Here is a 27,267-nt window from a genome sequence, read left to right as displayed (position 1 = left end):
GTGTGGAGGTGGGCAAAGTGGAGGGGTGGGAGGGGGCGGGGCAGGAGGGACATCTATAACAGCATCAACAATGAGAGAAGCCAATGCATTCTCATGGTTCTGCAGAACAAGTGTCAATGCTGTTTGCGTGTGCTCTGTGCAGCCGTTAGCCTGGAGCGGGGGGAGCCGCAGGAACGGGACGTGTGGGTGGCCCCTGGCCCATGTTCTCTCCGGTCCCAGGTCTGGTGATAGGTGTTCATGGTGACATGGTGCATGCTGGGACATTGTGCCAAGCCAACCCTCTCTCTCTGTGGTTTGCTGTAGGTACACAGCGTGCCAATGCCCGGGCACCAGCCCCTTACAAGCGAGACTTTGAAGCCAAGCTGAGGAACTTTTACAGGAAGTTGGAGACAAAAGGATACGGACAAGGCCCAGGGAAGTTAAAGTAAGTCAGAGTGAAACCAGCACAGGGCCTGCGGGTGGTTAGAGGATGGGGTGCAGCCGGTCGTGATTCGGGGAAGACACGCACCTTGGTTTGAGTCGGCGTAATTACTTTGGTGTCTGCGCATGGCAGCACCGTACAAAACACAGTTCTGGCATTGAACACGATTCAGCTTAAGGTTTTAAAGGAAACAGCAAAACAACGACCACATTCCATGCAGAAAATGTTAAGGAAAAGTGCAAGCTGCCCAGCCATTGAGCATCGACCTGTGAACCAGGAGGTCACAGTTCAGTTCCTGGTCAGGGCACAGGCCTGCGGTGCCAGCTCCATCCCCGGTGGGGGGGCCTGCAGAAGGCAGCTCATCAATGATTCTCTCTCATCATTGACGTGTGTGTCTCTCTCTCTCTCTCTCTCTCTCTCTCTCTCTCTCTCTCTCTCTCTCCCATCCTTTCTGACATCAATAAAACTATATTTTTAAAAAATGATAAAAATGACAAGCTGGTTTACTTATTCTCCTGAAAAGGACCTCTGCTGGTTTAGTGTGGCCTCACTGGCTCTGAAGCCGTTGCCAGGTCCTGCGGGCACCATGCCCAGCCCCGCCGTGCTGTGAACTAAATGTTGCTTGTCCTCGGCACCCCTCATGAACGTTGTTTCTGCCCGTCTCCCTTCACCTCCATTTACACGGGGAGATGGAAGCGGCCGCACGATGTGGGGGCAGAACGATGCTCATTCTCTTTGTGCCTCTGCGGCCCTCATCCCCCATTACCCTACCCCTCATCCCCCCTCCATCCTAAGCCAGGGCCTCCCCGAGGGCAGGTGCCCCCTGAGAGAGGCCACGGGAGGAAGGGTCGCTACTGCAGTCCCACCACGTTCCAGTGCCCCAGAGAGGGCCCGGGGGCAGCCCATAGCCCATGGCTTGCCCCCCTCCCCCCCCCAGGACTCACTGGGTTAAGTTAGCCGGTTCCCTTCGCTCGCCTCAGAAAACACCAGCCGTCCAGCACCAGGCCTCTCAGCCTTCCCTCCTACGTCTCTCTGACGAAGCTCTGGATTAAGCATTCAGCCCCTGGCCTCCACGTTACCGCCCTTTCCATGGCTGTTGTCACTAAAGGCAAATGGGTGTGTGCTCAGAGATGACCTTAGGACAAGTGGATTCATGGGCACATGTATCAGTCATCTATATCTGCCACTTAGGGAGTCTCGAGATTCTCCTAATTTAAAAATTAAGTCAAGCCATAACCGGTTTGACTCAGTGGAGAGAGCATCGGCCTACAAACTCAAGAGTCCCAGGTTGGATTCCGGTCAAGGGCATGTACCTTGGTTGCGGGCACATCCCCAGTGGGAGGTGTACAGGAAGCAGATGATCGATGTTTCTCTCTCATCGATGTTTCTAACTCCATCCCTCTCCCTTCCTCTCTGTAAAATAATTAAAATATATTTTTTTTTAAAAAAAATTAAGTCAAGCACAGTGGTAAACCCCTCTGCGTTGGAGGACACTGGGAATTTTTTTCCTATTTTCTCACGGTCAACTCTCTAGACCAGTGGTCGGCAAACCGCAGCTTGCAAGCCACATGCTGCTCTTTGGCCCCTTGAGTGTGGCTCTTCCACAAAATACCACACGGCCTGGGCGAGTCTATTTTGAAGAAGTGGCATTAGAAGAAGTTTAGGTTTAAAAAATTTGGCTCTCAAAAGAAATTGCAATGGTTGTCCTGTTGATATTTGGCTCTGTTGACTAATGAGTTTGCCGAACTCTGCTCTAGGCACTTAATACCTCAGTTGCTTGTCTAGGGGCACTGGTGCTCCAACCATGACCTCCTAGGGCTGTCCTTTCTCTGCTCACACAGGGCTGTACCTGTGCTGCTGCCCCTTGTCCTGGACAGATGGACTCGGCCCTCAGAGGGCCTCGGGGTTCGCACGTCATAGGCGGGGTGCCCCCTTTTCTCAGCGCATCTCTGATGCAGCCGTGGCTAATGCTGCTGAGAGTTGAAGGCAGACGTGGCCTTGGTTGCAGAGAGCGATGGTATGAAGTCACTCCTTTTGGCCTCGTTAGTTATGGCAAATGGAAACAAAATGGCAAGCGCCCAGTCCTGGAAAGATAAGGATTAGGCAATAACCTTTTCATTTTTATTTTTTCAAATTGCCTCCTTATGGACAGGTTAATCATCAGAAGAGATCACTTACTCGAAGATGCTTTTAATCAGATCATGGGCTACTCCCGAAAAGACCTGCAGAGGAACAAGCTGTACGTCACCTTCGTCGGGGAGGAAGGGTGAGTGGCCCGGAGAAGCAGCCTGGGGATCGCAGCTGGGCTGCAGGGCGGTGTCTCGCCACATCCTCCTGCGGTCGCCTGAAACAGGAAACCCTTCTGGCAGGAAATGCCGCTCTCATACCCTGAAATCTCTTGGCTGTTTTTTTTTAAAGGCCTTCTCTGGTTTTTAACTTATTTGGCATAGAAATCCTTTGGTAAAAATTTGTAACTACTGATCACTTTTGAGAGCAGCGTTTGGTTTGGTCTCTTCTCTAGTTCTCTCTAAAAGGGAAGAGTGGGCATTGAGGGGTTCAACACACCAAGGAACTGCTTTCAGCATCTGTGCTCCCATCCCCTGCACTGGTGCCAAGCAGAATGTGCTTCGCCTGGTAAACAAATTCCGTTTCAGCATCACACATTGGAATTCTGCTCTTCTACCCAGAAGCCTGTGCAGCAGTCACTGTTGGATCTTGGTTCTTGCTGTGCTCTCCTTTGAGAGGGCAGCACACTTACAGAGAGGGCTGCCTGCTGTAAACTAAGGCCTCCCACCTTCCATGACTCCTGCCTGAGTGTGCGCATGTAGATAGTTGAAGTCAGGGAATGAGGAGCGAAGTCTTGTAGTCTTATTGCATCCGGATAGACGTGGCAGCTGTTACATGGCACATGGGAGATGGCAGCTCTCCTGTCTCCCAGGCCCCTTCTGCCTTCCCCATTTCAGGGTCGGGTTCGAGCTTCAGCACCTCCAATGCAACCCAGGCATCACTAGAGTGAAGTGAACAGAAGCCCGCACCATTGCCTGAACTCTGCTTGTCTTCTCCTTGATTGTATTGATTGGGATTATTTCCCTCTCAGTCATGCCCAGGAATAAACTGTGCCAGATTATGGAATCATAGTAGTAATATCCAAAAAATTAAACCACCCAGTGTATGGTTCATGAAGTGGAGGCTCCAATGTATAAAATAACTGCATGTGCCAGTGGAACCAGGTTATAGCAAAACAGATTCACAACCAGCTCTTAGTTCTTCATTCAATCCTCTTGGCCCAGCGCTGGGATGTAGGCAGAACTCCTGCACCTGTTCTGCCTGAATGTTTTTCCTAGCCATGGATCTTCTCACTATTTCAACTGGTGCCTGGTAACTTCCGCTGTTTGCATGCACTGTGGTGTCTGTCGTCTCTCAGCTGAGACTTGATGAAAGTGAAACCTTATATGGGAAAAAAGATTAATGTGACCAAGTTGCACAGAAGCTGCCTGGGACCTGAGCCCTTCATCCTTGACATGCCCCCATGGGTTTCTCACATATGTTTGTTGGCTTAAAGGTGCAGGTGCACAGTTGAAAATGAACACACATGTTTTTAGCCTAATCACAGGTATGCCTGGGATGCCAGGTATTTCCTGACAGAGTCAGCCTGGTTTGAATGAGAATGATTTTCCTCCCCCGGAGCGCCAGCTGCCTTCCTGCATTGTTGAGATCTCAGAGATGCAGGGAAGAGTCTTTGGGAGCCCGGGAACTTACGTCTGAGTGGAACAGGTGCTTGTGATGTTTGGTCATCCTCATGCAGTCTCCCTGGGATGACATCTGTTCCTGGGAGGAGGCCCAGGCTGAGTGGGGTTTGATAACTCTGTATTTGTGGCAATCAAATGGTTCCTGCTTCTATCACCTGTCTTCCACCTAGAACCCCAGAGGGAAAATAAGAGGATATATTGAGGTGTGAATTTCAGTTATCAGAAACAACCCCTTAACTTTATCATTGCCACAATGGCACAAACAACAGTGAGTGATAGGACATCATCCCGGGTGGGGACAGGAAATGTGGAAGGATATATGGGAAGTAGGGACTTCCAAAGAGGCAACAATATACCATTCAAATGGCCAAAGATGCAAAAGACCCACAATCAGAAAATTATAAGACGCCGAAGAAAGAGAATTGGAGAAGATACAAATAAGTGGAAGCATGTACCATGTTCGTGGATAGGAATAATTAACATAATGAAATGGCCATACTACCCAAACCATTTCCTATGAAGATACCAATGATGTATTTCATGGACCTAGAATGTTCCAAAAATTAATATGGAACCACAAAAGACCTGAATAGCCATAGCAATCTTCAGAAAGAACCAATATATATATGGTGTCCCCCCAAAATGTGTACACACACTTTGAATAATTATAAAGGCAGTGTTTATTAAAATACATTTCATTTTCAAAATTGAGCTATCAACTGTTAAAGTGTGTCTACATTATTTTTGGGGACACAGTATTACAGAACTGTACACTTGAAACCCTTATAATTTTATTAATAAATATAATATCAGCAAATTCAATAAAAACTTTTAACAAGAAAAGAAGAATGCATCTGCCTGTACTCCCACAAGGTGTGAATTCACAGATTTCAGAGGCTTTCACTTAGCTTTAAGCCAGTGGTTCCCAACCTTTTCTTGGCCATGCCCCACTTAAGTATTTCTAAAATCCTGATGCCCCCCCTGTGACATATAATTCTTATTATTCAAAAAGTGAGCTTTTAATCACATGGAGGAAGCCTAAAAGGCCATTAACTTGCTCTAAACAAGCTTCCAAAGAACATGGCATCCATGAAAGAGAAAAAAAGAACGAAAGGACAGGTGAAGTACTAAGGAAGAAACCACTAAGAAATTATTTAAAAAATTATACTACTATGAAATGATATGGAAAAATAGTAAATAAAGTTTCAAAACATATAATAGTGACCTGAAATGCATACGTATGTCACAGTATATATTTATATACTGTATCTGAGGCCCCCAGAACCATAAGAAAGAAATTCACTGTTACTAACTCATTTTCCAATTGCCCCCCCCTTAAAAATCAAATTGTGCCCCTGTGCCCCAAGTTGGGAACTACCTTAGGCTGTTCCTTTGCACAGACCCGAAAAAATGATCTAAAGGCTGTTCCTGAAATGAAAAGCTGAGGCAGGAAAAATGCTGGGGGAATTTATAGTCAGAAACGTACAGGTTCATTACACGTCCCGGGTGAGGCAGAATTAATCTGCGAATATTAGGGAGGCCTGTATTGAACTTAAAAAGGCAAAAACAATGAAAGCACGAGGCCATTCATGCTTCTCACGAAAACAGTGCTTCACATTTTACCTGGCTTTTTGCCAACAGTAAACAGTTTCTAGGCAAATCACTGTGATTTCCTTCGGTCGGAGCTGGGGGCCTGTTCTCGCCCCGCTTGAGCTGGTGATCCGGGCTGGCTCCGTGGGGAGTGGTGCGTGTCAGCAGCGGTGGCTGGGCTGGAAACTGAGTCACCTTGCGTGCATGTGGGGGAGACGGTAGGCCGTGGCTGCTTCCTTCCGGGGGGGCTTCTGGCTGCCTTTAGGGAGGGGCTCAGTGAGGCAACACGGAGTGTGTCATTGTCCTCTGACTTCACAGTCCCAGCAACCAAAGCTACTACGTGGCGGCAGAGTCAGCCCGGAAGCCTGCGGTGTCTGATCAGGCATCCTGGGCCCTGCGCTTCGCAGTAGGCCCGGCGGGAAGGCGGCGGCGGCCTTGCAGAGAGAGGTGTTGGCCCTGTGATTGCCTCTCTTCCTGTCCTCTTCCTGTCCTCCTCCTGTCCTCCTCCGTGGCCAACTCTGGGAGAGGCGCCTTTCTCTGAGAAAGAACAAGTTCATAATTCGCAAGGAGCCACCTCTATGACGTCAGTCGTCTGTCTAGCAAAGCCACGCTGAGCCCGGGGAGGGGATGTGAGCAGGCGGACAGGGTGAGCGTAAGGGTTCAAGGAGGCAGTGAGGGAAACCACGGGAGAAGGACACGGTGGGTGGAGGCCTGGGCTCCGGGTCACCGGGCACGAGGCGGCTGGCCTCAGGCCTCGCCCACAAAACCCCTCCCTCCCACGCGGGCTCCGTCCGGGAGTCGCTGCTGCTGTAACCATGGGAGGGCGGGTGGGCAGGTGCACAGACGGGGGGGGGGGGGGGGGGGGGGGGCTGACCGGCCTGCAAGAAAGCCACGCGCTCTGTCTTCCTGAAAACCTGGGGGACGTGGGGGTGGGACTTCCCAATGCCACCGCCTTCTCTCGTTGTATCGTCCTCTTCCCTTGGAATGCTTCGCTTTCGGTGATGTGTGGTTGGACGCAAAGGACAGGAGAATAAAATAAATGACTTTTAACCATATTGGAGGCCTCCACTTTTAACCATATTGGAGGCCCCCAACCAGCCGGGCCCATCAGCCCGGCAACGTGATGGCATTTGAGATGCTTCGCCAGAAAGTAAAGGAAATAAATAGATTGCTTTCTCAGTGCTTCCCTGGGCTCCGCACAGCACCGCCACCCCGCAGACATCTGTGCTGATTCCGAAATGCCCTGGCAGGCAGCTGCTGGGTGGCCCCACACCCGCGGCGGCCCGGAGTTTCTGCGTGTCCGTGCCAAGCCTCTCGCTGCGGAACCAACCCAACTGGCAGAACAGGAATGTGGCCGGCGATCCCTGGGCCGTGAGTCAGAGGAGCTGTTTACATGGCGGAGGTTGCTAAGGAGCCAGCAGCACACGCACCAGGTGCCTGCTGGGACACGTCCTGCTGGATTAGCTCGGCCTGTCATCTGCAGCTGCAGCCTGCTCTCCCGTGGGCAGCCCTGACGTTGGGGATGGCCGTCCTATCACACGGTGAAAGCAGCTCTGGCCCTACAGGGACGCCCCCTGGGCTCCTGGAGGTCACAGCAGCAGAGAGACCTCTGACCCCCTCAGGACGATCCGTTTTCCCCCCGGAGGACTGGCACCTGTGTTCTCTCTGGGTGGGGGAAACGCTGTCCTTTTCCTGCCAAACTTTTCGGGAAACATTTTATGCGATGGCCAGCCAGGTCCAGGTGTTGTCGTCACGAAGGAGCCTTCCGGGAGGCCTCTCTTCGTTGTCCTCACAAACCGGACCGTGGTCGATGCTGTGGCACCTGGATAGGCCAGACCGGCGCCGAGCTCCCGAAGGCTCATTCGCTCGAGCGACTGATGAGCGTATTTGTGAATGGAGGGAGGGACAGGCACAGCCTGGTAATGCCACTGAGTAAACATACAACCTAAAGGCAAACCTGTGCGGAGTCACTCACCCTGCCGGGTGCCAGCTCACCAGGCAGAGGAGGCTGGTCTCTTTAGAGAGCTCCACGCATTGGCTCAACGGCACACAGGGAGCCCCGACGGGATACGGGATACGGAGACAAGAAGGGCGCAGGCCCTGCCCGCGGTGATGTAGGCGTGTGCACAGGGGAGGCGGACGCACAAGCCGCTCATTATAACCCGCAGCGAGTGCAGTGTTAGTTACTAAACACGGAGAGTCTAACCTCAGAGAAACCTGCTATTTCCAGCTGAAGGCCACAGCTGCATTTTAGGCAGCGGAAAGGCCATTTTACTTCTACCGGCGATCTCTCTGTACGCACAGGGACTCAAAGTATTTACCTGCCCGTGACCCTTAGGAGTGGGGCTGGGATTGTGTCTGAGAGCTCCCTCGGAGCTCAGACCACTCACTGGCACCTCACGCTTAGTTATGGCCACGCCTTGAGGTGGCATACACCCTAGTGTGGTAGTCATTTCTCACTTCCTGGAAGGAACCTTCACTGAAGAAGGGAATCTGTAGTAAGCCAGGTGTTTTAATAAAGTAGCATGTTCCTCCCACTTCCTCCTGTCACAGGGGTTGGCAAAGTTGTACTGAGAAAGGCTAGACAGTAAATAGTTTAGTCTTTGCAAGCCCTGCATCCTCCCTCCCACACATGCAATTCTGCCGTCTTAGCAGAAAAGCAGCCATGGACACACAGGCAGCACATACATGGGCATGGCTGTGTGCCAATAAAACTTTATTTACAAAGCTGGGAGCCTGGCTAGATTTGGCCCCCAGGCCATTGTTGACCAACCCTGGCCTAATAGTGACTTTTTGTTGTTGTTAGTCTTGGATATTTGCAATGTCCTGAGGGTAGGCTGCGAGGAGTGACGGGGGTTCAGGGGGTCGGGAAGCCAGCGTCAAGTCCGGACCCTCCACCTCGCTTTCATTTGATGCCCGTCAGTGATTTCCTTCTGTCCCAGTCATCTCAGTGAAACAAGGAGATGGACAGAGTGACGCCTGAGGTGCCAGGGACCACTGGCGTTTTCTGTTTCGGCAAAGACACGGGACCTGATGAAGTTCCCCACCGGCAGGAAATTAGCGAGAAGTGCTGCCTCCACCGGAATCTGGGGGGCCCGGAATCATGGACTCGGTCTCAGAAAGTGAAATTCCGTGGGAAAACGCATGGCGCCCAGCACTTGGGTTGTGAGCCGATTCAGTGACTGCAGACAGGCCGGGAGAGCCCGGGGCTGCAGCACCCAGGAGAAAGGTATGAGCCGATGACTAAGCTCCTGGTGAGTCAGCAAGGCGGCTGCCCCTCAGGCTGGGCGCTTCTTGGCTGCGTTCCAGGGGGAGAGTGTGCAGGAAAGGAGGGCAAAGCCCTGGCTGAGCCCCGAGCGAGAGGAGGGGACCGCGCCTCCAGTCTCAGACCCCGCCTTGTAGGTCAGACGTGGGCCTGGAGCGGGGCCCAGCGGAGGGACCTCCCAACCTCTCCTTGAGGGGGTGGGAGAAGAGGCCCGTGGGTGAGTGGGGAGGGAGCAGGAGGGAGAGAGACAGGGGGATGAAAACTGCCACAAGTAAGAGTTCTTAGAAAATGACTTTTCCAAACAAAGCGTCTACCGTCAGCATCCAGATGAGCACCCGGAGTGTGACAGGCCTCCGATGTTTGTCGGGAGAAAGACTCTAAGCATCTGAAGAACATTCAAGTGGAAGAAGGATTCTGCTTGCTCTTGGTGCCGTCAGAGATCCAATTAGGACGGAGGGAGGAGGCCATGGGGCTGCCCAGCTCAGCAACTGGGAGGTGTGGTCTGTGCCCTGCACCCAGGAGGCCTCTGCACTCTGAGCAGACTCCCCCCCCCCCCCCGCCCCCCCAGCTGGTGGCAACCTCCCATTGTATCCACGGGGGGGCCGGTGAACAGGACTACAGACTCGATCTCCCCTGAGGGCGGGTTCAGTGTGTTACCTTCAGCCCTGAGAGGCCGCTACACTTGCATTTCCTGCCCACCTAGGCGTCCTGGCCGCCCACACTCTGGCGCCCACAGGGCAGCATGCGCTGGGGCTGTGTGAGATGGCTTTTGGCTGTTCCACAGACTGACGTGTTGTATTCTAATATCTGCGTATTTCTTTTGTTGTGTGTCAGAAAAAAAATAAAGCTAGGACGTCATAATTTCAGAGACATTATCTAAGTCAAGGCTACGCCGAAAAAGCCAGTGAATTTAGAGCTGGCTGCGTGAGAAATATGAAGGAAACAGCGCATGCCTGTACGTATTCAGATCGGCCAAACGTTGAAAAAGCAGTTTGTGACTAGCTGAAGTCTGTTCTAATTAAGCTCTCTGAAACGCTCAGCTCTGAATAAACGTCACGTTACATTTCGTACGGGTCTCCCAGCTCCATCTGCCACCTCTCGCAGGATTCTTTTCTCTATCGCACAATTCCATCTCTGGTCAAGACTCAGATGACCTCCTTTGAAAAAAATGCAGTAGGGCCCGTGGAGGAAATTCCCTAAGAGGCAAAAAGCAGAGTGAGCCAGTGAAGTCGTATTCCGACCCCCAGCTGACCCACTGCTTCCATTCCCCTCCCCGTCCCTTCCTGTCTCTGAGCATTCATCATGGGGTAGGCATCTTACAATATATATATTTTTTTGCTTTAAATTTAATGTACCCAATTGCTGTTGCCAACGCCTCTGGACTGCGTGTCTTGCTCTCGGCATGGTTTGGCCACTCGTCGTTCCTCAAACCTAACATAGTCATTTTCCTGCCTCGCTTTGACCTTGATGTCCTTGTGACAGAAGTGGGGTTTACACGGTAGTTCAGGTGCTAAGAGTTTTAGCCTTTTCTCCAAATCCCTCCACGAGGAAGCCTTGGATACCCTCATTTTTCTTGTCTATAATTTTCCGTGGGGGTTTGTAATTTAAAGTTTTCCCTGGAACTCTGTCATTCCATTTCCTTTTGCCTCTGATCTTCCCAGGGGGCTCTTCCATCAGCCATAGCCTCTCCCCCAGTGCACTCAGGTCTCCTTCTCCCCCGGTTAAACGGGTTTAGAAGTCCCCGAGGAAGGACTCCGTGTCCCTGGATGTAGGCAGCTCATGCCTCTGGTTTTGCCCTGTTTCAAGAGAGCATTTTCCCTGTTCTCCCTTTTCCTCATAACCTGGCCCAGGACACTGAAAATACCTCTTCCTATCTGTTTACACCATCTACGTGCCTATGGCCCGCTGCACCCTTATCTGATGTGTGGCCTTCGTCTTGGATATGCTCCACATAAAATGTGCATTTCACTATTCTGGGCCAAGACATGGAAGCGATCAGGAAATCAGGATGGCCCCGTTGGGTTTGGACAGTCCTGCAAAGCGGGCAGTTAGGCTCATGATGAGTGCTCCGGGGAAAGCTGAGCTCTGTAGACAAGGCATATGATACGAAGAAAAATATATATATAATGGGTATAACGGGTTGTTCTTTGTGTGGGTTTCTTTAAAGGCTGGATTACAGTGGACCTTCCAGAGAGTTCTTCTTCCTGGTGTCCAGAGAACTCTTTAACCCATATTACGGCTTATTTGAATATTCGGCCAATGACACCTACACAGTGCAAATAAGTCCCATGTCTGCTTTCGTGGACAATCACCATGAATGGTAAGTAAATGTTTTCCTCGGCACTTTGCTTCTGCTGATTTCCGTGATCCTCATTTTAATAGGAATCCTCGGTTCTAACACCATTTTCCCCCGGAGAAAATCTTATTTTCTTATTGCCCTGGCTGGTGTGGCTCTTGTTTATTTTTTGTTAATCCTCACCAGAGGAGATTTCATGCGTTGTGTGTGGTTTTTTTGGAGAGAGCGGGAGGGAGGAGGAGAGACACACAGAGAGAGAGGTTGACATGAGAGAGACATCCATTGGTTGCCTCCTGCATGCACCCTGACCAGGTCCTTTCCCTTTTAAAAAAAATCCCTGCTTGTATAGACTTTAGTTTTATAACCCCGTATACTTGTTTCTGCTCATTTTCACTGATCGTGACCAAACACACACACACACACAAATAAATAAAAAAATAAAATAAAAAATAGTAGGACTCATGAAAAAAATTGAGTCATGAGGTTAGTATTGGTGGGTGGAGGGCATCACTTTTAGGACTTATTTTTCCAATTAACTTCCGTTTGGCTCCCATTTGGAGTCCTCCCAACAGAAGCTGTCGCCCTTATGCTAACACCAGCGGAAAGAAGGACAGACAAAGCTGCCGGACAGCCGTCCCCGGGTGGCTGCGAACCCTCCTGTTCCACAGGCAGGAGGGAGCCCGATGGTGCTCTTGGAAGACTCAGAGCTAGAAACGGGGTACTTTTGAAAGAGAAAACAGGGCACAGTTCACGCTGGCAAGCCCAGTCATCACAGACAGACTTAGGGAAGTTCCCCCAGTGATTCAGAATGGAGTTGAGCCTGGGGGTTTTAGGGAACAGAATGTGCCGGGAGGAAACTCCCGCAGATGCCCATGTGCTTGGCTTGGTGGTCACAGGGATCGGGCGCGGGGCTGGGGAGGCCGCAGGGAGAGGCACCGTCTCCCTCTGAGCCCGGGGTTTCCTCCAAGGGGAGGGCTGTGGGGTTTGTAGGAGAGAAATCCCACTCATCTTCCTGCAAACCGGGAGAAGACAGAGTTTTCTCCTCCACACCGGGCTCATGCTGTCCGCCACCTGGAAGCGGCTGGGGGAATTGCGCTGACGTGCACACAGGGGACTCCTGGTGGCCACGCGGGAGCAGATGGTAGACGCGGTTGGCACGGGTGAAGGTGCAGCAGCCTGTCTGTGAATATGAGCAAGGCACCTTCCACTCGTAGATGTGACTGTTGGCCTCAGGAAGACACAGAGCAGTGGTTCTCAACCTTCCTAATGCCGCGACCCTTTCATACAGTTCCTCATGTTGTGGTGACCCCCCCCAGCCATAACATTATTGTCGTTGCTACTTCACTTCAACTGTAATGTTGCGACTGTTGTGAATCATAATGTAAATATCTGTGTTTTCCAATGGTCTTAGGCTCCACAGGTCGCGATCCACAGGTTGAGAACTGATATTAGGGTCGCCTAAGACCATCGGAAAACACAGAGATTTACATTATGATTCATAACAGTAGCAACATTATCATTATGAAGTAGCAACGAAGGTTGAGAACCACGGGCCTAGAGGGCACACACACGCCCGTGGCCCGGTAGGCAGTTGACCTTGGACAGACGTAGATGGTTCGAGCTGGAAGGCGTTCTCCCAAGCCAGCACAACGGTGTAGAGCCTGGTCCGGGACGTGTGTGTGACCCCATGCTTCTCCTCCGCAGGTTCCGGTTCAGCGGGAGGATCCTGGGTCTCGCACTGATACACCAGTACCTGCTGGATGCCTTCTTCACCCGGCCCTTCTACAAGGCTCTCCTCAGAATGTAAGAGTGTTTTTACTGCTCGTGTGATTGGCCTGTAAGGCTGCAATGTTTCCTTCCCTGCAAAGGGTTTCCACCCGTTGTCACTAACTTTCAGAGAGGGTTAGATTTCCGGAACGAAGACAGTGGCTGCGTTTTTCCTGCTTCAGATCCCTTCCTTCTGTCTCGCCCCCCAATGTCTTAGTTCTGATGAACTTCAAATAATTGGTTGTCATTGGTCACAACACATGTTCCGTAAAAACAAATGTTCTTCAAGTACAGCACTGGGATTCCTGCGGCCGTAATGCTGATTATTAATAGGATTGTGGTGGGTTGGCCTGGGTGACTCATGGTCCTCTAGCTGTTAGATGAGGCCCTTCGTGTTTTGCTTTATGCACACTTTTAACCGCTTGCTCTTAGTCCACATTTCCATTCTCACTGCTTTGGCTGTTGCTCTATTTCTGTGTGTGTGTGTGTTAGGGCTGGGCAGTCCTATATTTTCCCTGAGATCTCCCTACATGCAAAATGGTACCTGATGATGGCAGTAGAGAAATGGGCATTCACAAAACTCTTTTTTGTGGTTGTCACAGTGAGAATTTGCAGTCATTGTCAGATGTCAAGCCAGACAGTCTCTGTCCTGTAATCAGTAGGCGCTGACAAGGCTGAACAGGAGATGGGGCCTGTCTGTGGGGCCGGGCCTCACACTTGCAATGGGACAGCACAGATGGTTGGTTCTGTGTAGCTCACTCCCTGAAAACGGAAGCCTAGACCTCAAATGAAATAAGGTGTGTCTAGGGGGGCTCATATGAAGGTCAGTAGGATGACTTCTGCCATCTTCCCCTTGGGTACCTGGGCAGATGAAGCCCTGGGCAGCTGGGCACTGGGCACCTTCTCCTGTGGGTCCCCAGCTCCTGTTGTATCGTCCCATTTTGTGGCTTCATCTCTCATGTTCTCATTTAGGCTTCCTGTGAGAGCAGTCTATACCAGCTGCTGGCACACCCTCCACCCACGGCGCCTGGCTTCTTTCCGAAGCTTTTAAAGAATATTGTTTTGACCTTATCTTAATGGGCCATCAGCTGCTTTTGGTCCTGTTGACCACCCAACCCCCGCCCTTGTACCTTGAGTATGACCTCATGGCATCGATGGCCCCGTCTCCTTTGCTTTTGTGTCTCCTTTGTGGGCTTCCCCTCTGATTTTCCCTTAAACATCTGTGCTCCAGAAGCTTCTATTCTTGGCTTTCTGTGTGTGTGTGTGTGTGTGTGTGTGTGTGTGCGTGTTCTCATGGGGAAATCTCTTCACCAGTCTCCTCTCCTTCTGACGCTCAAATCAGACTCTCGGTTTTGATCTCCCTGAAGTTGTAGGCTGAAGTGGTCAACCTACATGCCACGGAGTGAGACATGCCCCTGAGTGTCTCCCATGGGTGTCTCGCGGGCACCTCGCAGTCAGCGTGGCTGTCACGAAACTCATCCCCTTTCCCTGGCCTGAAGTGCACCCTTTGCCATGTGCCCAGTTACAGTTGATGGTCCCAGCTGTCTCAGTTTGCTCTGGTCAGAAATGAGCAGTCACCCTCCATCAGGAAGCAGGAGGTGCCCAGCTCCTCCCCACCTCCCGCCCATCCCCAGGAGCTAGTCCACAGGTCCTTCCTGCTGCTTTTTCTGGCTGAACTTGTTGGGGCCTTCAGGGAGTTTTTGACTTAGAGCCCTTGAATCGAATTTGAGTTGACTTGGAACATGAGTTTATTTGCTATCCCTATTTTAGATATCATTCTTTATATACCGCCCCCCCCCCAAACACGTTTACTAATTTCCACATTTGTCTCCTAAACACTTTTTAAATCCATTTTCTCTTTTCCTTCCTTAATAACTGTGCCCTGATGAAACCCTGGTCCTATGTTTCCCAGATGACTACGGTGACGTGTCATTGATCCCCATTCTTTTATCATAACCACACCTCCCCTTGCTTTAAGTAATCCCCTGGACCGCCATTTCCAGAGAAACAATTGAAAGTCACATCTCACAGCTGACCATGTTATTCCCTAAAGCCTTTCCGTCGTTCTGGATCACCAAGTCCCTTAGAACGGCCCGCTCCCAGCTCCTAGCCTCAGCCCCTGGACATTCTGCCTAGCAGGTCACTCTCTGGTCCTGCCAGGATGCTGGCGTATTCTGCATACTCCTTGCCTTTAGGATTTGTTCATGTTGCTCTGCTCCTCTCCTTTTTCTTCGCCCCTAATTCTCCTTTTCATCCAGTCCCCTTCACCTCCTTAGCTTTTAAACATCCTGCCAATTTTTATCACAAGTATCATCTACACCAGAAAGTGCTCCCTGAGTCTTTAGGTCAAAGTCCATGTCCTTCATGTTTGCTGTGAGAGCTCTCTGTAGCTACCTTATCTTCTTCTTCTTTATTTTTTTTCCTAATTGGATTGTAACATACCTATACACCATTGCACAAATTATAAGTGTTACCCATTTATAATTGGCTATCACTAACCACCTTATATTAAACTCATCAATTTGTGTTCCCGACTCCCCAGCTAGACCATTATCTCCTGGAGGTCAATTAGTGTTTAACAAGTAGCTATTATGATATCTGGAACATACTTGAGAAGCCTACTAGATGTTTAGACTGAGCCAAACAGCCTGACCTCTGAAATTGGGCTGATGGGAGGGAATTTCAAAACAACTGAAGCAAATCAAATGTTGCCACCTTGCATTTCCATAATATTGATAGTTACTCCACCTCCTGTAGATCCAGCAGGAAAGAAGAGGAAAGAGCTATAGAAAAACCTTATAATTATAGAGAGAGGCTCTGTGGCTTGCTTTTTTTCGTAATCATGGGAAAAGTGAGAACCATGAAGAAAAAGGGGATGTATATAAACGTGGACCACATCTGGTCGTTAGGGGGAGAAAGCTCAAGTGCATTATAGAAACATACGAAGAATTTCTAATTAGGACAACACTGCTGAAGACAGTGCAACATAGCCAAAAGGACACTGGACCCAAGTTGTCCATCCGAGTCCCGGTTTCTTCTGGGGCACCCGTTGTGGGGGACTGTGCTGATGGCCATCATTCTCTGAACCTCCAACTGTCTCTGTCTCTGAAAGGTCAGACTGAGTGATTCCTCAGATGTGTAATAGATACCCAGGATATTAAAATTGTATGACAAATTTCCAACTGATTTCCCGGCTTTGGCTTCTGCCTTTGACTCAGTACATTCTAGAAACCAGTGCCTATTGTGTTGACCTTGCTTTTTTCTACAATCCTTCGTCTCTTTCCTCGTGACGCTGGGCTTTAGCTGTGCTCCCGTGTTTATTTCCGTCTGTGTGTCGCCCTAGTCTGTGTGACCTGAGTGACCTCGAGTACCTGGATGAAGAGTTCCACCAGAGCCTGCAGTGGATGAAGGACAACGACATCCATGACATCCTGGACCTCACCTTCACTGTGAACGAAGAAGTCTTCGGGCAGGTCTGTGGGTGTGGGCAGCCGGGGTGTCAGTGTGGTGCCCGGAGGCTGCTGGTCGGTGAAGAATGACTTAGTGGCTGAGATCAGATGTGTATTTACTTGTGGCTTGCTGGGTGATTGAAACCCAGGTTTATGTACCGTTACAATCATCGTGGTTGCAAAGATGATTCTCACACCAACTGCAGACGAAGGTGTTCTGTTGTACAGTGTGTGACAACTATTTGTGTGTTGTAAGCGATCTTTTATTTCCAACTGAAATATCCACGTAAGGTATTAGAAGGTGCCTTAAAAACAACGTTTAAAAGCCCGTGCTACTCCAGAGTTAATGTTGAATTCCTTAATTGGCACTTGGATTTAACGCTCATTCCTATGTCAGAACTGAAGTTTTGTTTTAAGGGATATTTCGAAGTTGTAGGAAAGAAAAACAATATTTTAGTGAAGGTTTGAAAATATTGACCCATCAACCAATGTTGATTTTTTTTACGAAGTCTATGGAAGGGTTGCTTAACAGATTTCTTTGGGAAATTACATAATAGTTCATAAGTAGTAACCTTACTTAGACATTAACATTTGGTTACTTTTCTGAATTTTGTGTTTTGGAAAAGAAGTTCTCCATTGAATATTCACTTGAATGTAATTCTGTTTCCTTAAAGCCCGTCTTTCCTTAAACATGGGCTTTCTGTGTGTGGTTGATTCGGAACCCTAAAGGAATTCGAGAAAATGTGTTTTTGTCAAATATCCAACCAGCAGTGGCCCAGAATCTGGAACCAATTTGTCGTCACTTAAACGGCTTATCTGTTCAGGCAGGATTTTTGAAAAGCTTAACCTTCGCCACCGACTACGTATGTTTTAGCCATGGAGGCTCTTGGACACACACTCAATGCCTGGGCCGTGGCGTGAGCGTGGGCCCCGGGCGCCCTTCACGCCAGCTTGTGGGGCAGCATTCTCACTCCCTCGAGGGGCTGCTTCATTGTCGGTCCTCTTGTGTGAACCCAGATCACGGAGCGCGAGTTGAAGCCCGGGGGCGCCAACATCCCGGTCACGGAGAAGAACAAGAAGGAGTACATCGAGAGGATGGTGAAGTGGCGGATTGAGCGCGGCGTGGTGCAGCAGACGGAGAGCCTGGTGCGCGGCTTCTATGAGGTAAGGGCGGGCGGGCGGGCCGCGTCCACGGTGCTTGCCCGAGTGCTGTCCTTATGGTGGCTCTCTCGGTGTGAAGTCTCCAGTGTTTTGTCCTGCACGTGTGGAGAGCACACACAGAAAGCCTCATGCCTGCTACAGAGAGCATTGACCTAAAACGGCCTGAGCTCAAACAGCATTTGACAGTTCGAAGACCACTGGGAACATGTATGACATGCGTCTGGCGCCTGTGTGGATGCAGACAGTCACTCTACATGCGAAATCTTGTATCGGAGGGTCTGCACAGACGTGACAAGTATCCAATATTCGTGTGACTTCTTCCGGAGGAGCACTAGATCTTTTTTTATTTATTTTTTTAAAAAAGACGTATTTATTGATTCCAGAGAGGAAGGGAGAGGGAGAGAAAAAGAGAAAGAGAAACATCTAAGATGTGAGAGAATCCACTGGGGATCGAGCCCACAACCCGGACATGTGCCCTGACTGGGAATCGCACTGTGACCTCCTGGTTCTTAGGCCGACACTCAACCACTGAGCCACACCGGGTCGACAGCACTAGATCTTTTTTAGAAAAGAAAAAATAACCTAGATTAATCAGTGCTCAACCATGAAACAGAAATTCTGCTGGGAGACATCTGGTCGGCCTTGTTCTAAAAACACCTTGGATGCGTCGAGAGCGTTGCCGTTTTTTAAAGCACCTACAGGGCATATCCATCATATCCCCCAAGTTCCGAGCGCCCTCCTTTCCTGGCGAGGCTGGGCGGTTGCTGGGCCTCCCCCGGGGGCCTGGGCTGTGCCCCAAGTTCTTGCTGTTCCACAGGTGGTGGATGCCAGGCTGGTCTCTGTGTTCGATGCGAGGGAACTGGAGCTGGTCATCGCGGGCACCGCCGAAATCGACCTGAGTGACTGGAGGAACAACACCGAGTACAGAGGAGGTGACCTGGGCTGGGGAGCGGAGGGGGTGGGGGTGCTAAGCTAGAGAGGGAAGGGAGGCCGAGGGTGCGGCTGCTGGTCCGAGTCTGGGACAGCAAGGACACTTGCACCCTCATTGTAGGCCTGGCACATCTCCTTTGCGACCTGGGGCTAGGGGCATCCCCTTCTCTCCCTGGTTACCGCATCCGCCCAGGGAGGAAGGCCTGCGTACGCCCCGTCTTAGGATGTCATCACGCTTAATTGTGGGTGAAGAAATGCGCCCGTCGGAGCACTGATTAATGGCTCTCTGGTGCTGGGAGGGAAGCCCCAGGGAGCTGGCTCAGACTCCACCTGCAGTCTCCCTTCGCTCTAAAACTCGGAGAGGCACCCTCTCCGGACTCCCTAACACGCCAGCACCGTGCTCTTACGCTTAACTGAACGGCTCGGCAGCTGGGCTTCATGGTGGCAACACGTGAAAGGGACAGGGCGTGCCCTCCCAGTCCTGGTGGCTTGCTAAACGAGCCCTTCCCCAGTCAGGCCTTATGCCCGCTGACAGGGAAACTGCTGGAGGGGAAGCTACAGGCTGCCCTTCCAGGACCCTCCACCGCTAGCGGTGGCCTCTGGAGCAGTGCGAGCTCTCCCTGAGGAACTGGAGCGCAGCCACGGCGGCTGGATGCTGAGTCCGTGCACTTTGAAAGGACCTGATGGTAACCCAGCGCCATAGTCTAACTCCCGGGAGGGTAAGCAAAGGAAGAGCAGCGTTCCTAAAACGCAGTGCGCCATCACAGAGCCCCCGGTTAGGGTTAGGGTTAGGGCAGCGGCTGCTGTTGTGCAGGCTTGGTGTGGTTTCCTCCCTCACCGTGTGCGGGGTGAGCGCCCGTTCTGAGCTTGCAGAGTGAAACAGACAAACTTGAAGTCCCTGGATTCATTGCCGATCAGTCCTCTCGTGACCTGTCCGTTGACCCAGAAATTCAAAGCACAACGTTAAGAGTTCGGAGTAACACAACACTTGACGTTTGCTCAGTGGCTGTTGTTCTTGCCTGCGCGAGGTTCTCCTGGCTCCTGGTCTGCTGGCCCGTTTTCTCCGCGAGGCAGCCTTCAGCTGCCGCAGCGAGTGTCGTCCAGTCGGCCCACAGTACAAGCCATAGAAGGCCTTGGTTACTCTAACTCGGTTAACCAAACACGTTCACTAACTAGAACACCATTTCTCCAGTTTCTACCTAACTTGCACATTACCATACACAGCACTAGCTCATTTCCCCACCCCGGGCGATTCTGCGGGCAGTGCCATTCACCCAGGCTGTGGCTCTTGTATGTGTACAGAATAAACATTGATTCACCGTGTGTGACTCATCGAGTATCTATTTCTACGGTTATTGTAGAGCTTATCAGATGAGCTCCTGGGGAGGGGTGACCAGGGTGGGGCACCCAGCTGCCAGGCCTGCTAGCCCCGCCCCGTGGCGCTGCGAGAATAGGGGCTCCCTGTTCTCGCCACGTGTCTGTGAGGCAGCGGTTCGTGGGGGTCCGATGAGACACTCCTCCTCCTCCCCCTCCTCCTCCTCCTCCTCCTCCTCCTCCTCCTCCTCCTCCTCCCCACGGCTGGGCACACACAGCGAAGGGAGGCAGCGAAGGGCCGGTGTGTGGGATCAGAGAACGTCAGGCTATCAATCAAGAGTCAGTGCACGGTGTAGAGATGGGGAAGCTGTTCAGCACCAAAGAGCTGGCCATGCATCCCCATGCCCAGCCTGGTTTGCTTGCCCTTCGCCTGGACCCCTCTCGTCCCCCAGAGCACTGAGCGTAACTGGTCTGAGAGGAAGCAGGAAGGAAGGGTCCCAGATCCTATGGCCACTGCGATACGTGCAACGTACTTCCTCTGACCCAGAATCCCAGTGGCTTGGTGCATATTGATGGAATATGTCAGTTCACTGGTTTGAAACACTGTATCGTAATCTCTGAGCATAATTTTTCTTTATTGAAAGGACGGACATCTACAACTCCTTCCTAATCCACCCATGGGATGGCACTTTTAACATTTCATTAAATGCTACTTAAGTATGAAATAAAAGTAATATTTAGGTTGAAGGTTATCGGGGGTTTGTTAGTTGAAGGAATTAATGTAGTACAATTCCTTTCCCTTTTTTATTACTAAAGAGTAATTTGATTAAACAATATGAATGCTATATGCAGTTTTAAAATGTTTTTCAATTATGTGTTAATTTGTATAATCATTTTTAAAAAATAAGTTTTTATTGACTTAAGAGAGAGAGGAAGGGAGAGAAACATCAATGAGAGAGAAACATGAACATCGATCGGCTGCCTCCCGAGCGATCGCTGGCTGCACCTCCCACTAGGGATTGAACCTGCAAACCAGGCATGTGCCCTGACCAGGAACAGAACCGGAGACCCCTTGATGCATGGGTCCATGCTCAACCACTGCTCCACGCTGGCCGGGCAGTATAATTATTTGATGAATGTGTCTCTCTTTTCCCAGAAGCCCTGTGAGGGTCTGGTTCCTTGGCCACTGTACCCGCAAGCATGGTACAGTCCTTGGCCTTGCAACCCTCACAAATTATTTCTTAAATGAGTGGCCCAACGAGTCCAGCATTTCCAGTCACAGCGGCTATAGTCTTCAGAGGTGATGGGGTTAACATCCCTCCTTTGTGGCTCTTCTCTCCCCTCGCTGCATTTGGTGGCAGGCACTGCAGGGAAACGGGGCCTCTCGCTGTCCTCAGCGCTGTGTTTGCTGGACTTCTGACACGCGTGCAATCCTGTTCACGGTGTCCTCCTTCGCCTTACATTACCCGTGACCTTTACGGAGTCCTCGGCGAGGAGAGGAGCCGGGGGTGCCTTTTGCAGCGTGCCACGGTGGCTTCCGCTGGAAAAGCCAAAGTAACGCAGGCTTTTGTGGTTGTGGTTCACCAGGGTACCACGACAATCACATTGTAATCCGGTGGTTCTGGGCGGCCGTGGAGAGATTCAACAACGAGCAGCGGCTGCGGCTGTTACAGGTAAGACGCCATTGGTTCGTCTTTTCCACCCATCTGTAGAACTACCGTTAGAATAGCGTGTTTTTAATACTCACAGAGGACACCCGATCAGACCATTCTGTGTTTATGTGCCAAGGTGGGAGGCACGGTTTCCAGACTCTTAGGATGGCACGGTCCTTGGGCTCCATCACGGGGCACAACGTCCCACGCCTTTTGTGAGGGAGGCAAGGAAGTACCACCGCCAGGGCAGGGACCCGGGGTCATCCTCTGCCTTCAGGGCAGCGAGGCCCTTTCCGAGGGAGTCCCCGGCCCTCCGCAGGCCGGCACCCTGAGCCACGGGTGCTTTCCGCTCGGTCCCTTAAGAAGTGACCCAGTTCCTTGATAAAGAGCCCTTTCTTCCCTCCTCCTGCCTGTCACCAAATTAGAGAGCACAACGCAGTTGGAGGACACTGGGAAAAGGGACTCATTTTCTTGTGGTGTTTACAGTCACCGGGGCAGTGGCTGGTGGGTTGCAGCTAGAGAGACCTCAGACACAAGGAAGCCTTCTGGATGCTCAGAGGGAGCCTTCCCCGTAGGTGGAGTCTTGGCTGCTCTGGGTCAAGGACCTGCCCTCACATTTGCAGGCCCAGAAATTCTTTTTAATTTCCTTTCATCATCCCTTTTTTATAATCCACCCCGAGTTGATGAGGGGCTGATGCCCAATAGACTTGGGTTCATTGACATACCCACTTCATTCACGTGGAGTGGGACCCACCCACCCCTGGGGTATGCTCCCGCGCAGGTCAGCGGTCCAGAGGCTTTCTGTCCTCAGGCCCCCGCTCCGTCCCTTGACAAGGCCCGTCCTTCCGTGGTTCTGTGCCAGCTGCTTGGGGATGGCCTTGCCCAGCATAAGCTTTGTCTCCAGCGTCCCCAGCAGCGGGGCGGGCAGTGTGCTCCCCCTCCGGGAGCTCGGCACGGGACGCCGGCCGCTGGGCCTCACCTCCTCCTCCTGTTTTCTCGTCGGTAGTTCGTGACGGGCACGTCCAGCATTCCCTACGAAGGCTTCGCTTCTCTCCGAGGGAGCAATGGCCCCAGAAGGTTCTGTGTGGAAAAGTGGGGGAAAATCACCGCGCTTCCCAGGTAAAGTACAAACAACAGTTCTTTGCCGTCACCACGTTGCTCTAGGAAGTTATGCACATGTACATATATACACACTGCGTGGCCAGATTATGTTGACCTCTGAACAATCTGGCCACCCAGTGTGTGTGTGTATATATGTTAGAGGCTTGGTGCATGAATTCAGTGCATGGATGGGGTCCAGCCAGCCTGGCCAGGGGCAGGGGACATGTACGGTTGGCTGGCCAGCCTTCTGATCAAACTCCTGGTCGGGGGGACAATTTGCATATTAGCCTTTTATTATATAGGATATACACTGAGTGGCCAGATGATTATGCGTTCAGAGATCATCATAATCTGGCCACTCAGTGTATTATTGACTGTTTCACGTTAACAGTTTGGGAAAGTGGGACAAGCTTTTAGAATAAGCTTATTTCATTTGCTGATTTACCTTTCTAAATGATGGGGGTGGGAGAGCTTCCTGGTCATAGCTAACGTACATAAACACATAGCTTAAAATGTAAAACGCAACAAGACCAAAGCATTTGTTAGCTTTATCAAAGCCACCTTGGTCATCATTACCAGTGGCTCTAATTTAAATGTTTCCAGAACCTCAGGTGGGAAGTTTATGTTAATAACTACTGAGAAGCCCTTCCCTCAGAATCACCGTGGGGTTTCTGCAGAACATTAAATCAGGTGAATGTGCTGTGTACATGGGTAGCTTCCGTCGTCCATGTCTTCATTCCGCGGGAATGCTCTCTGCATTGCACTCTCCTTCATAACAAGATGACATTTCCTTCGCGTGGAAAGAGGGGCTTTGTTGTGGCTGCTAATATGTGTAGGAGTCTTACCTTACCGCCATAAAGGTATGGCACTGTTTATAAACCGGACCATGTTTGGGGCTGAACGGCTGTAACTGGAGCTGGAGCAGAAGAACCAGAGGGAGCCAGTGGACAGGGCGGAGGGAGGAGTCGGTGTTAGACCTGCTTTCTCTGATTGGCACTGACCATGTAGAATTTTTGAGGTAAAAAGGACCTCAGGTTGCCTCTCGTTTTACTGCCAATAAACCTGCACTCCAGAGGGGCTGAGCGATCTTCCCACGAGTTCATTCCCCAGTGTCCTTTGAGCAAAAATGACTTTAAGAAACCTGTTAACAAGACTTTCTTCTTGGCAACTGCAAACCGCTGGTTTCTGAGGATCCTGCTCCAAGCATCACACCTGAGAAAAGGATGCTGAAGACACGGATGCAGAGAGCAAAGCATCGTGGGAGCCCTGGGCTGCCCCAGCCTCCTCCGCCACCCTGGTGCACCTGGGCCTGTGAGCAGAGGCAAGGCCCTGAGACACCGGGTACCAGCTGGTGTGCCTGAAACCCCGGGATACCACCTGGCACACCTGGCGTTCCACTCGGCAGCCTGTAGTTTCCTCATTTAAAGAATTATTCTATTTTATTTTTGCCTGAACCATGTCCTTTTCCCCCTTAAATGCATGTTTGTATCTAAAAGCAGATACACGATAGATAGATAGATAGATAGATAGATGATAGATAACTGATGATAGATAGATAGATAGATAGATAGATAGATAGATAGATAGATAGGTGATAGATAGATGGATGCAGACATCAAGTAGGGCCTTTCACCCTGTGGAGAAGCTCAGGCCTGGGCACCAAGGAGGCAGGAAAGGGCGGAGCAATTGTGTCCCTTTCTCGCGAGGTCTGGTTCTGCGAAGATTTGCTTCCGGAAAGCAGAGGGGACAACCTGTAACAGGAAGCAGCCAGACGGCTTGCTCACCTTGAGTCGCTGCAGTTCCCACCACACCTGGTGAGCCGAGCACAGCCTGGGACAGACCTGCGACTGGAGCCCCCGGGCCTGGGCTCTGTCCCAGGGCCTCGTGCCCCAGGGGTCCTGGAGAAGTTGCTCAATCCCTCTCTTTCCTCATCTCCCCTGTGCGCTGGTCATTCTGAGGATTAACGAAATCCTTCATCTAAAGCTTGTGCTGCTGGTCCCTGCCCCGACGAGCATCCGGCCAATGGCTGCCGGCTGCCATCATGGCGTCTGCACCATCACCTGCCACGTGTATCAGGAGGAGAAGTTGGGAGAAGCCATGGGTGGGGAGTGAAAAGACCTGGGTTCTATCCTCCCTCTGTCACCACCTGACTCTGGGACTTAGATCTCTTGCTCTCTGGACCTCAGTTTCCTCACTTATAAAAAGCTGGGGGGTGGGAAGGTTAGAGGGGGGAGGGAGGTGGCATCTGAGGTTTGGTTGAGCAAGAAGAAACACCACAGACGGTGGGAGGCTCTCGGAGGTCGGGCTGGAGTGACCTGTCACTTCCCGGGAGCTCCAGGAAGCCTGTGTGCTGACTCACGGCCAGCGCTGTTGCCGACACACGGTTGGGCAATCGATGGTGCTTCTGCCCTTCTTGTTATGAACGGAGGCTGGTTCTAGAGTCTTCGTTTCAGCCAGATTGTACAATCGCATCTGAGGCACAACAGGAAGGCAGTCTGGGTTCCCACTCGGTCTACAAGAAGCTCCACCTTTTCAGGTCTGAGAGGAGGAGAGAGCTGCCTGGAGGGCGTACCGCACACTGGGCCACGCACATGGCCCAGTGGACAGGCATGGCTGCTGACCTGAGCCCGCCGATGTACTGGCTCTGTGATCCTGAGCAAGGGTCTGGGTAAAACACACACACACACACACACACACACACACACACACCATGAAGAGTGAGAACAGCAGTGCTCTGCTCAGCGTACTTGTGATGAGTGAGATAACATGTATACCCATCCTCGGGGATAGTTGGTCGTCTTCGGTCTTTCTCACCTTTTATTCTGAATCTTCTGTAAGATTCAGCATGTGCTCCACAGGAAAAGTGCAGTTGGAAACACAACAAAGGGAAGAACCTCTTCATCAGCAGCGATTTCTTCACCGGTCACAGTGTCATCGCCTTTGTGCAATGCGGGTGTTGCTGGAGTGGAAAAGACCTGCACGCTTGGTCTGAAGAGATTATCCCACGCCCAGAACAGGCACCACACCAGGTCCCAGGCGCTGTCCTCATAGATCTCAGGGGCAGGATTGAGGGCTGGGTTGTCTCAAGCTGGTCAACCCCAACACCTTTCTTTTACCTGTCAATGAGACGGTGTTTATTTAAAATGTACCGAATGGGTGGCTGTCCTTCTTGCTCAGTCGATTCTCAGAGAGGTCTGGCATCATCTTGGGTCAGGCACGGGAGGCTGTGCCCTGGAAAGCCGCAGGGGCTGTCGGGGGCGGAGCAGGCAGCCCTGGCAGATGGCAGGGCATCAGTCTTTTTTATTTTTTATTTTTTATTTTATATATATATATATATATATATATATATATATATATATATATGGTTGATTTTTTTACAGAGAGGAAGGGAGAGAGATAGAGTTAGAAACATCGATGAGAGAGAAACATCCATCAGCTGCCTCCTGCATAACCCTCACTGGGGATGTGCCCGCAACCCAGGCACGTGCTCTGACCGGAATCGAACCTGGGACCCTTCAGTCTGCAGGCCGACGCTCTATCCACTGAGCCAAACCAGTTTCGGCTTAGGGCATCAGTCTTTTTAGACGTGGGTGACAGAGGCCCTTCCAGCTCAAGCAGATGAGTCCCATCTTCGCCCAGGCTTCCTTGCCTCGCTTTGCAGTGGCAGTAAGTCCAGCCCTGCTCCCCGGGGGTCCGAGGAACGTCCATGTACACGCGGTCATCTCTGAAGCCAGTGGCGTGGAATCCAGGCTCCTTTCTCTGTGGAAGGAAAGTGACTGGGGCCCAGGTGATGAGTGGGGATGGCGGCAGCCGGCTGTCTCCACAGAGGCTCCCACCACACACACTGTGCGTCCCGGGCCTGGCGGTGGGCAGCTGGCTCTGAGCTCTGCATTTCTGTGCATTTCCTGTCCCCGGGGTTCTGATGGGCTTTGGGACAGTAAATTCCCCATCAGGGCAGTTTTTTAACACCCTGAGAAGCAGGCGGCTGGCGGGCCAGCCCTCCCAGCCTGGTGGGGAGCGGTGTGCTCCTTCGGAGGCCCTGGCTGAGGAGGAGGGCAGGGGAGCTGGAGAGCTTGCACCCTGATGTCCTCCTCCACCGCAAGGGTTTGGCCGGAGGGGGAAGCACGAGGTTTTAAGTGGCTGAGTTTGGAGGTTAATGTGAATGCAATGCTGGCCCAAAGGAAGCACTCAGAAGTGAGGGTTCACTATGAAATGGGCAGCTCGGGGAGATGGTTCTTCGGGTGGAACCGAGCTTAAAAAGATAAAATTATCTTTCAAAGATAGAGAGCAACTTTTTTTTTCTTTCATTTTGAAAGCTCTGCTTTTTACTCTTATGAAAAGGAAACTGTTCACCAAAGCATGCCAAGAAGTTAAAGACCTATAAAATCCACTACTGAGATGACCTCTAACATTTTGAAGTGTGTGCTTGCACTCATTTCTATACACATACACACATTTAAAAAGACAGTCACACGCATATACTGTTTGTAACTTCTTGTTTACCAGGTGTCACTGACCATGAACATCTTTCCATGTCAGTAACTATTGCTTGACATCAATCATTCAGGTTTC

General features: G+C 51.2%; 1 protein-coding gene across 6 annotated transcripts in view; it reads left to right on the top strand.

Moving 5' to 3' along the window:
- Positions 1-27,267, top strand: part of HECW2 (HECT, C2 and WW domain containing E3 ubiquitin protein ligase 2) — a 226,022-nt gene that overhangs the window by 183,782 nt on the left and 14,973 nt on the right. For all 6 annotated transcript variants that reach the window (XR_014795809.1, XR_014795810.1, XM_084893123.1 and 3 more), the window contains 9 exons: positions 304-424; positions 2,574-2,687; positions 11,193-11,345; positions 13,026-13,124; positions 16,432-16,561; positions 17,555-17,701; positions 18,516-18,630; positions 21,530-21,615; positions 22,601-22,713. Coding sequence is in view for 4 of the 6 variants with exons in the window: in XM_084893123.1 (XP_084749249.1) it covers positions 304-424; positions 2,574-2,687; positions 11,193-11,345; positions 13,026-13,124; positions 16,432-16,561; positions 17,555-17,701; positions 18,516-18,630; positions 21,530-21,615; positions 22,601-22,713 (1,078 nt within the window). In the remaining 2 variants the exon portion in view is untranslated. The remainder of the gene's footprint in view (positions 1-303; positions 425-2,573; positions 2,688-11,192; positions 11,346-13,025; positions 13,125-16,431; positions 16,562-17,554; positions 17,702-18,515; positions 18,631-21,529; positions 21,616-22,600; positions 22,714-27,267) is intronic.

This window comes from Pipistrellus hanaki (assembly GCF_964339955.1).
Source record: "Pipistrellus hanaki genome assembly, chromosome: 8".
Classification (NCBI taxonomy): Eukaryota; Metazoa; Chordata; class Mammalia; order Chiroptera; family Vespertilionidae; genus Pipistrellus; species Pipistrellus hanaki.
Note: the sequence above shows the minus strand (reverse complement) of the source record. Positions and strands in the feature narration are given on the sequence as shown.